Genomic DNA, 10,553 nt, shown 5'->3' on the forward strand with positions numbered 1-10,553 from the left:
GGATCCATCCATATCTTTATTCACTACTTGCTACTTTTTTTAGTGAAAATTGTTAAGTCTGCACTCCCTCCAACCCCACCACAAAAAAATAAAAAATAAAAAATAAAAACTCCAAACGTTAGTTTTTTGAAAAGCGCAATAATTTTAGAATTTCCAGGTTAATTCTTGATTTTTTAAAAAACATATTCGAAATGATTAGTAATGTTCGCTTGCCAACTAGATGGTATTGACTACTAACTGTACTGTGTAACTTAGATGATTAATATTAACTGAACGGTGAATAACCATATGTTATGGTAACTTTAAGAAGCCTCCGCAATATTCGAAAGCTCATGTAGAATTACTATGATTAATTTTAGGAATCTTGTATATTCTGCAATTTTGGAAGTATATTTGTGACATTAGTAACTTGAAATGGTCCACCTTTGGTGTTAGCTAGATAGTGAGACAATTGGACAAAACTCATACGGCAATAAAAAAGAAATGAAATCCATAAATTGCATGATATAAAGACTTAAAGACACAGAATGAAAATGCAATAGAATTCGTATAATCAAGTTAGATGGTAATAATAAAAGGAGAATGCTAGAGGAGAATGATTTTACTGAATAATATGAATAACCACCAATTAAATAAAAATATATTATATTTTTAAATTAATTTTTTAAATTTTAATATTAAAATAATTATCTATACATTACTAAAACAAATATCCAATATATCTATTATTTATATTATTTAATATTTTTATTGTTCATCTGTATTTTTCTAATAACAAAAATGTGCATTGGATTGGGGCGGTTGGGAAGGGGAGTTGAAATTGAATGCCGCCGGCCTACGCGAGACTATGAGGTGACCACCTGTTACTTTCCCATTCTGCCCATGCTTAAGGATCGCTAATTTGAATTACACAAGGGCATTTTGGGTACTCAAAAGAGTTGAAGAACTGGAAGAGAGATCTGGACCCCACGATTTCCACGACTAGTTCAGTAGTTCTAGACTTCTAGTTGGACCATCATTCTCCTACTTACTCTCTTTCATTTTCAGTTTCAATTTCAGTTCCAACTTTCAACTCAGCAATGGCCACCTCCTCTGGTGGTGGTAGTGGTAGTGGCGGTGGCGGCACTTACAGTTACAGAAATGGCGCCACTCACTCTCACAAATCCTCTTCCAAGCTCGATACTCATACTCATAAGCCTCTCTCACTCAATTCCAGTTCCAATTCTAGTTCTAAGAACCATGTCAAGTCAAAATCTTTGGGTCCTTCTTCCACCACCCAACGCCGCAACAGCACCACCTCCAAGGACCACCATCCTTCTGGTTAGTCTCTTCTCTCCGTGTGTGTGTGTGTGCGTGTGGCTAATTATCGTCAATTACGCCTTTAATTCCGCCATTTTACGATCACACTCACTTTTTGCTTTGGTCCTACATGGTTGGGTGAAGTTCCTGGAAGAGTTAGAGTGGCTGTTAGGTTGCGGCCGCGAAATGCAGAGGAATCTGTGGCAGATGCTGATTTTGCTGATTGTGTTGAATTACAGCCTGAGGTATACTAAACCAATTTGTTAACTTGCTCAAAACTGTTTCTTTGGAAATTAACGAATTGCCTCTGCCCGTATTTCTATACGGTTGTTGTACAATTAGTTATACTTGTCTAGCTATATTGCAGCTCAAAAGGTTAAAACTTCGGAAGAACAATTGGGATGCTGATACTTATGCATTTGATGAGGTGCTCACTGAATTCGCATCACAAAAACGTGTATATGAAGTTGTGGCCAGGCCTGTTGTGGAGGTGGGTTTTCATGACCTTGTTGCTTGTCTTTCAAACTTTGTTATTGTCTCACTTGTTTCCAGATGACATGTCAAGATGCATCAACAACTGGTTTCAGGATCTATGTTAGAAATTTAAGTGAAGAGATGTGGGTTAACTATGATTTCTCCCTTAGAATCTCCCTACATTGAAGCATTCATAATTATAGTTTTCTCATATGTCAAGTCAACCCTGAAGAGTTTAAATTCCTTTTGGTCATGTATCTCATCACAGGGAGATGTGGAAGAGACTAACTGATTGTGGCATTTACGTTACTTATTGTATCCATGCTCTTGCTTTCCTTTTATTACATGTCTTACTTTGACATCTGCAGAGTGTACTAGATGGCTACAATGGGACAATCATGGCTTATGGACAGACTGGTACTGGTAAAACATACACTCTTGGACGACTAGGGGAGGAAGACACAGCTGCACGTGGAATAATGGTCCGCTCTATGGAGGATATTTTAGCAGATGTTTCTTTGGAAACTGATTCAGTTTCAGTCTCTTATTTGCAGGTAAATAGATTTAGTACATCTATCTAATTTGGCCCCACTTCAGTGTATAAAGTTAGCACGTCTATTTATTCAAATTTCTTAAAGCATTTGTTAATTTTCTAGCAAATGATTTCATGCTCAATGTAATAACATGTCTCTTACTGTCAATATTCAGCTTTACATGGAAAGTATACAAGATCTGCTTGATCCTGCTAATGATAACATAACCATTGTAGAAGATCCCAGAACTGGTGATGTTTCACTACCTGGAGCTAGCCTTGTTGAGATTAGGGACCAACAGAGTTTTGTAGAACTATTAAGATTAGGAGAGGTTCATCGCTTTGCTGCAAATACTAAATTAAATACTGAATCTTCTCGAAGTCATGCTATTCTGATGGTAAATGAATTCATGTATCTTATTTATGGTGTCATGTTCTTCATTCCTTGTGTCTTTCTGTATTTTTCAATGTTTCCATTTCTGTTATTACTGGAGGACTGAATATACCTCTGATTCACTAGGTGCATGTTAGGAGATCCATCAAGGGAAGAGATGCAGGTCATTCAAGTGAAAATGGCAATCATCCGCACTCGGTCAAATCATTAAAGCCACCTGTTGTCAGGAAGGGCAAGTTGGTTGTCGTTGATCTGGCTGGTTCGGAACGAATTGATAAGTCAGGTTAGTACATATAATAACGTGGACACTGTTTTCTCTCCATCCTCGTCTGTTTGTAGCAGGTTTGCTTTCAGGAGACTTCGTTTCTCTCCCATAGTTTTCTCGTTATTTGCTTTGAGGATATACAAACTTTTTCTAATTGGTTGGCTAATAGTTCTGTCTTCCATACTCATGATAATAACGTATAACTTCCGACTCTGCTATTTTCTAGTTTTGTCATTTCATCATTGTTATGAAGATGATAAAAGGATATCAGGGTTGCAGTGCAAATGCTTGAAAAACAAATAGGGTTCCTGCCAAATTCAAAGTTGAATGTTAACTTTATGAACTTTAAGGATGATTAAATTTTCATATAACGTTGCCATGGATATATTACTCTGTTGTTTTACTTATTATAATATCCAAGCTGCTGACTGATGATGTTTCTATGAACTACTCAATAGGAAGTGAAGGGCATACACTAGAGGAAGCAAAGTCTATCAATCTGTCGTTGAGTGCATTGGGGAAGTGTATTAATGCACTTGCAGAGAATAGTGCACATGTGCCATTTCGTGACTCAAAGCTTACAAGATTGTTACGTGATTCATTTGGAGGTAATATGAAAGTGAATATAAGCTTTCTTTTAGCTTAGCTTGTCTAACATGAAGTATTGGAAACTTGTGTCAGTGACAAAATTCTCCATGTATGAAAAATTTTGCTTAACAAATAAAGGAGTAGATTTTGAATCTGTTCATAGAGAATACATTCTGAAGCTTGTATTTGCTTAGTAGATAAAGGAGTAGATTTTAGCTAAATGTATTTGAAGTCTCTGAGTCATTGTGATTAAAAGGAAATCTTGGGTTGGAAGATTTTACATTTTAGATAAATCTGTTCATTATAGATTAGCAATATTGTCAAGCATCTTTAGTTTTTGCCATGGCCCATGTGTCCTGACATCTAAAATGTTTTACAGGTACGGCAAGAACTTCGCTGGTCATTACCATTGGACCATCTCCAAAGCATAGGGGAGAGACTGCTAGTACTATAATGTTTGGACAGAGGGTGTGCTTGTCTATAGCTTGCATTACTTTCTCTTCCTCTATTTTTTAGATTGCCATGCCATTGGCTGATGATTGAAGCAGCTGAAATTTTCTATGTTCGTCATTCCATAGAATAAGATGTGATTGAGTGCCTTCTAATCACCATTTAAAGTGCTGATTGCTGGATATGTGTTCCTCTTGTAGGCTATGAAGGTGGAAAACATGGTGAAGTTGAAGGAAGAATTTGATTACAAAAGCTTAGCTAGAAGGCTAGATGTAGAATTAGACAAACTTATTATGGAACACGAAAGGCAACAGAAGGCATTTGAGGATGAGATTGAGAGGATGGCCACAGAAGCACAACATCGGTTATCCGAGGCTGAAAGGAACTACATTGATCTATTGGAGGTTGGTTAAATATATAAATTCTATTTAACTGTGTCATTTTGTTGCAGTTTATGTGAAAATGTTTGTTAGTCCTTTCATCCAAGAAATAAAACTTGACACATTCAATGAATCAGGCAATGCATCCATAGTATGTGGCTACTCTTTAAAATATGTTGTTGCATACATGGCTATGGTAACTTCTTGAAGTTCAATTTGCAAAATACTGATTTGATGTTGGTAATTGCCGTGATCTGTACTGATATACGTTTTTCTTTCTCAGAAGGAAAAATCAAAATATGAGAAAGACTATATGGACTCAATTAGGAAGCTTGAAGACCAGCTGGATATGTGTTCCTCTTGTAGGCTATGAAGGTGGAAAACATGGTGAAGTTGAAGGAAGAATTTGATTACAAAAGCTTAGCTAGAAGGCTAGATGTAGAATTAGACAAACTTATTATGGAACACGAAAGGCAACAGAAGGCATTTGAGGATGAGATTGAGAGTAAGTAGAGTACACTCTAAACTGAAAGCTAAAATTGCAATAGGTCATGTCGCTTAGACCCTTTGTTTGATGTGCATTCCAGAGGCAAATGCAAGAGACATGATTAATGGAGGTGCATTATGGGAGCTAGTTCGCATTTCGCGAGATTGTTCAAGAGAAGATATCAAAACTCTTGCACATAGAACACTAGTTTCTAGCCCCACTTTCCAAGCTGAAATGAGGCGTATGAGGATAAGTTACTGAAGAATTCTGCAGAATAAACCCAAGCGGGGTGAAAGTATACATAACAATAATTTGGATATAGTGCTCTAATCAAGCAGGAAAGCTTTCTTCAATGTTCAAGCTGAAATTTGAAACTAGCTAAAGTGAGCTCTTTTATGTGGTTGGTCCATCAAATGAATGGCCTTAATTTAATCAAGTCAACGTGGTGTTTAACTGTTTATATGGTTAGTTGCTTGTAGTTTTTGTCTAGCTTTGGGTATGTAAATTGATTTGTATATGAAATAGAGAGGGAAGGGTAGTGGTGCTTGACAATTTTGAATTTCTTCAAATGGCTCGGTGCTATTCATAACAAGATGAGTGTATTTGTTAATTAATGATGATTTGAATTGTTTCAACCAATTCTATTTGCTGAAGTGCGGACCCCATGAATGTTCATGATATATTTTTTTCCATAATCAGCGGCCCTAGCGAGTAGCAAAAGCCAATACCAGTGTGATTATTTGACTTAAGTATGTATGACAGTAAAGTTTTATGTCCCTCTAACTTACTTGGGACTGAGAAAAGTTAAACGAAAGGTAGTCTTTTGGCTATTTATCATTATTATCCTAATTATTATTGGGTAATGATGTGTGCCTAGGGGCTGCGCCTTTTTTTAAGTTTATACAGTATCACTTACAATAAGACTTGCAACAATAAACGCAATTCAAATGCATTACCATTAGTCTGATCCTAATTGTAGCGGTTTAAATTGTGATGTGGAATTGTGGACGCTGCAAAATTCTGCAATAATTTAGATATTGAAAATTCATGTTATTATCAAAATTAAAAATATATTTTGAACATCTAATCTATCAAACCTAAGTTGTAATTTTCATTCTAATATACAAATTCTTGTTAGTTAACTAGATAGTTATTTTAAGGTGTTAAACATCTGTATCTCAATTAAATTTTGTAAACCAGTTAGTTAGTTAAACATAAATACAAATAAGGGAAATAGGTGCAAAATAAAATATGGTTGTTTTGTAATATGGGCGGTGTTTAGTTGCAGAAGGGCAAAATACATCTGAATGAAATAATTAGTGTCTGCTGTGGTCGTTGTAGTGGTATTATGTATGGATGGTATCAGAGAGTGCTGTGGCTTACATTACAAGTTACAAGAATAGAAGATGCCTCTCGTATATTATTATATATAAATAGATGGTCAATTGATCGATGACCAACATTTCTCAATCAGAACAAATTAGCTATTAGACCCCTTTTTAAAGGAAAACATCGTTTTCCAAATAATTATTTGGCAAGTCATACGCTATGGCAATACAAAATTGATCTCTGGACATTGTTATTCACTTATTTGTCTTCGCATAATGATAATAGTTTTACATTTAATTCCTGAATATTCGTTCATGTGCATGATTTAGGCAAATGTGCATCCATATATAAGACCCGTGAATTACCATTATTCGATCAATCTAATCCGGGGGGCCCCATATCACACACAATTTAGTTTGTTTATTGTTTTGGATAGTCAAGCCGAGGTTTCATTAATATATATGTATTTATGGAAGATTAACCCATTAAATAATTGTTGCATTATATTATTAAATTAATTCTATGTATATATGTAAACTGACATACTGTAAATATTTAAAATGTCTTTAAATAAACTTTATTAGATTATTTTTTTCTGGTGTTTAATGTGTGTAAAAATATTCTATATATAGTCTTAATCTATATATGAATGTATATCACAATATAATTACTTATCAATGAAAAGTTATCCCTAACATAATTATATATACTTAATTATACGCACGAGTATAAATTTATCCTTGCAAGTTAAGTTCTTAACGAGAATAATTAATTAAATGAATGGATCTTCAACATGATCATCAATTAGTCGCGGATGTAATAAATCAATAAATCCCTATGGATAATTCTGCCACCCAGGCACTGTTGAAGATTAATCTCTGTTTACCGCAGCACAATTATTTGTTCTCCATGTCAATTTCATAATCTTTATTTGAAAAGATAAATTGGAAATTATTTCAAAAGAAAATGGAAGCTATTGTTACTCTATAAATTGTCTAATATAGCTAGACAACTTTAAATGGTTTGATAAAAAAAACATAATAATAATTAGCTGAAGCACATGGATAAAAAAGGAATCATAATTTGGATGAAGACCTGATGAGAACAGTGGTTAGAGCCGCAAGATGGACAAATAATAATGCATAAAGCTTCCAACGAAGAATGGGTTGGTAAGGAACCTACCACTAATAATATTAAACTAAATTAGTATTCCTAGTTAGCAACTTGGAAGAAAACAAACAAATAAATAAAAAAGGCAAGAGATTCTCAGTTAGCTTTGACGAAACACTACAGCAGCTAACTCGATCAGAGAATCCTATATATCTATGTATAATTAAATTCACTGACCAATTCAGAATAGACCTAGTTCCGTAGTACTAATTGGAACAACGCACAAGCATTTCAATGAAGACGCGAAAATAATGTATGTTCTAATAATTAAATCTTTTATAATAAGAAATTTGATATGAAGATCATGAATAATGCTGTAATATGAATTGGTCCGAAGTTGAAATTATTTAATATTGGTGGGTTAAGGAAGAAATGATGAGTCCAAGTTGGGAATAAGATGGCGGGAGTAGTGAGACTGAGACAGGGTGCACATAAGGATCGAGAAGCCTGTTGTCTTTGTTGTTATAATTGCTTTTTAATGAAAGTGTGGGTTGAATGCCTCGAAAAAGAGCTTTCCTCAGACACCGCATGTGTGATCACGCACTCTTGCCAAACTACTTGCTTATATCTTTATCTCCTCACTCTACTTACTCATTTACTACTCCATAATACTAACTAGAGAAAAACACAATACTTTTACACCATTGTCTTAATGTCACTCCTTCAAGAATATCTTGTAATAGATCTTTTTTTTAGTGAAATACTTTCTATTTTTAGTATCTAATAATTAAGAAGGCCATCCTTTTCTTCTTCACCGATATTATATCAATTAATTAATTATACCTAGCAAGACCAATGGCTAAAGGAATTAATTATTTTCAATCCAGAAACATATGTAATGCAAGTCGAAATACAAAAAATGACGAGAACAAGGAATAACAATCATGATCATCACCATCTAATTCAATTCACCGTGGTCCATAACATACAGTTAGAGAAGTAGCTAGCCCGTGTCAGCTGCAACCATCAGTGAGCACCGCCACCAGAACTGGAAAATTAAACTTGCTCAGTAGAATTGCTTCCTTCCGAATTAGCTTCCATTATTCCTAGCTACGACTGCTACTAAATACTACTAATAACTACTTAATTGTACTACTAATTTCTTCAACTACTTGTACATCTCCAAGCTAATTAAGCTAAATGGATTGGATAGAAGCAAGATGTAATGTACTTCATCACCACCTACCGCCGTTATTCTTGTCATAATTAAACACAAAATCAAACCCACCAACTAAACTATTATAGAGAAGATGCATCAATTTAATTACAGCAGTCTTATCAAAACACACGCAAATGCTACATAATAATAATTAAGCGCATAAGAAGATAGAACCTCAGTCAACATTCCTATTCAATTCCACTAGCTTGAGTTCGGATCCTAAGTAATTAAACACCCAAAGAAGAAGAAGCTGATGATGATAAGAAAGGGAAGATAACGGAAGAAGAAATAATTAAACAAGGAACTAACACGGTGGAGTAGTAGTAATAATAATAATAATAATGGAACTTACAAAGACACTGTTCCATATCATGATGATGATTGTGATGATCAATAAGGAGAGCGACCAGGAGTATTCCAGAAAGCTTCCGTTGGCATCTGAACTGAATTCAGAAGATTCGGATTCAAACCATGGAAGAGTGGAGCAGTTGCGTCTCCTAACATCTGCTGCTGTTGCTGCTGCTGCGCATGCTGCTGACCACCACCGGGGGACCCGATTGAGCCGCCACCGCCAGACCCTTGCAAGGGCATGGAAGGGTCCTCTTCCTCCAAAGGAAGTCTCTCATACGCAGCGTTGCTGAAGGAAGCGGACATGATGACCACCGGGCCGGAAGCAATCAGTGTCCCCACCACACTCCCTCCGACCACCTGCCCTTGCCCTCCGGCTAGATATATGGTCAAGCCGGAGGCCGCAGGTGGAGCGGGAGGAGGGAGGAAGGATCCCGCCAGGGACAAGATCTCGAACCTTCCATGGAGGGAGACGACGGCTCCAGAGGATGCTGGTTGGCGGAGTGTGACGTTGGTGACGGTGCCGGTGCCGCTCATGATGCAAACCCCTCTTTGGCGCCTCCTTGCGAAGTTTGAGACGCTCTCAACGATGTCGCAACCGTCTGCAACCTCCATGACGTGCGTCTTTAGGGCATTGGCACTGTCGCGGGTGATGATGATCGGTGGCTTGGGTTTGTTCTTGGATCCAGCTGGTCTTCCTCTTGGTCTTCTTGTCATTTCTGTTTCACCGGATCCTCCTCCTCCTCCTCCAGGTGTTCCGTCTTTTCCATCGCTGTTGTTGTTGTCTTCTCTTTCCCTCTTGTGAGCGAGGTTGAGGCCTCCGCTGCTTCCGCTTTGCTCGTCTTCTGTTTGTTGCTGCTGCTGTAAGGAGTGAAACTGCTGCTGCTGCTGTTGCTGGTGGTGGTGCAACAGATCTCTTGCTGTGTGGAATGGTGGTGGAAGTGAATGGCCGTGTGCTGTAATTGGATCCATTATTATAACTCTATACACTCTTTTAAGAAGATCTTCTTATATATCAAACTTGCCAGCTTTTTTCTCTATATATATCTCTTCGATCTTCGCTTCCTTCTTGCAGCGCAACTTGACTAAAACCTTTGATTCTTGAAATTCGATTATCCAGCGATAGATGCTCAGTGGCGTAGGCTGTGAAAAATGGAAACTACTACTACTTCCTTTTGATGCAAGAATAATAATAATAAGAAAGAAAAAGAAAATAGGTAGCAGCGAGTTTCGTGCAGAGTTTAGGGTTGGATTGGATTGGAAATAACAAAAATATAGATCGAAGGTTTCGGGTAACATATCCGTGTGTGTGTGTGGGCGGTGAATGGGTCCCCCCCACCTCGGCACTATACTCTCTTATTTTATTCTAATTACTCTTTAACACCTCAACAACCCCCTGCTTATATTTACTTTTTGCCTTTTCATTTTCTAAAATTAAGCTTCTAATCTCTCTGTAAATCATCATTGCACACTCTTTTTTAGTGGCATTACACTATTACCTAGCTAGGATATCAGACTTATTATAAATTCTCCAAAATTTATATTTTTTTATGAATTAAATATGTGACTATTGGGGCCTATTAAATTTAGTTGTTAAAGCTAAGAGATTTTGTGTTTCCTCTTCTCCCTAAAACTGTCATATTCACAGAGTAAAACAAAATGTATTTAATGTACATTT

General features: G+C 36.5%; 2 protein-coding genes across 4 annotated transcripts; one reads left to right on the forward strand and one right to left on the reverse strand.

Moving 5' to 3' along the window:
• The first annotated feature begins 940 nt into the window (after positions 1-940).
• LOC112800864 (kinesin-like protein KIN-UA) lies at positions 941-5,522 on the forward strand. Of its 3 annotated transcripts, none has more exons than XR_011881814.1 (11): positions 941-1,320; positions 1,444-1,544; positions 1,667-1,789; positions 2,142-2,327; positions 2,482-2,703; positions 2,826-2,982; positions 3,423-3,572; positions 3,932-4,114; positions 4,203-4,406; positions 4,666-4,887; positions 4,970-5,522. XR_011881814.1 is itself a non-coding variant. In XM_029298256.2 (10 exons), the coding sequence occupies exons 1-10, from the start codon at positions 1,080-1,082 to the stop codon at positions 4,753-4,755; spliced, it is 1,563 nt and encodes a 520-aa protein (XP_029154089.1). In that variant the 5' UTR covers positions 976-1,079; the 3' UTR covers positions 4,756-5,522. The 3 variants fall into 3 exon arrangements, 1 of the variants encoding a protein (XP_029154089.1); XR_003818465.2 differs by having other exon boundaries at positions 976-1,320; positions 3,932-4,020; XM_029298256.2 differs by having other exon boundaries at positions 976-1,320; positions 3,932-4,020; positions 4,666-5,522.
• A 2,642-nt stretch (positions 5,523-8,164) lies between these two features.
• LOC112800866 (AT-hook motif nuclear-localized protein 24) lies at positions 8,165-10,184 on the reverse strand. Its single transcript, XM_072236723.1, has one exon. It carries the CDS (start codon positions 9,845-9,847, stop codon positions 8,918-8,920), a length of 930 nt encoding a protein of 309 aa, XP_072092824.1. The 5' UTR covers positions 9,848-10,184; the 3' UTR covers positions 8,165-8,917.
• Between the last annotated feature and the right edge of the window lie 369 nt (positions 10,185-10,553).

The sequence above is a fragment of the Arachis hypogaea genome, chromosome 5, assembly GCF_003086295.3.
Source record: "Arachis hypogaea cultivar Tifrunner chromosome 5, arahy.Tifrunner.gnm2.J5K5, whole genome shotgun sequence".
In the NCBI taxonomy this organism is placed as follows: domain Eukaryota; kingdom Viridiplantae; phylum Streptophyta; class Magnoliopsida; order Fabales; family Fabaceae; genus Arachis; species Arachis hypogaea.

What these genes read in the sequence shown, in the direction of transcription:
- LOC112800864 (XM_029298256.2), top strand. Translation starts at nt 1,080, where the DNA reads ATGGCCACCTCCTCTGGTGGTGGTAGTGGTAGTGGCGGTGGCGGCACT. An exon ending in TTTCAGTCTCTTATTTGCAG is followed by an intron (nt 2,328 to 2,481) that starts GTAAATAGATTT and finishes GTCAATATTCAG; the next exon opens with CTTTACATGGAAAGTATACA. An exon ending in GGAACGAATTGATAAGTCAG is followed by an intron (nt 2,983 to 3,422) that starts GTTAGTACATAT and finishes ACTACTCAATAG; the next exon opens with GAAGTGAAGGGCATACACTA.
- LOC112800866 (XM_072236723.1), bottom strand. Translation starts at nt 9,847, where the DNA reads ATGGATCCAATTACAGCACACGGCCATTCACTTCCACCACCATTCCAC.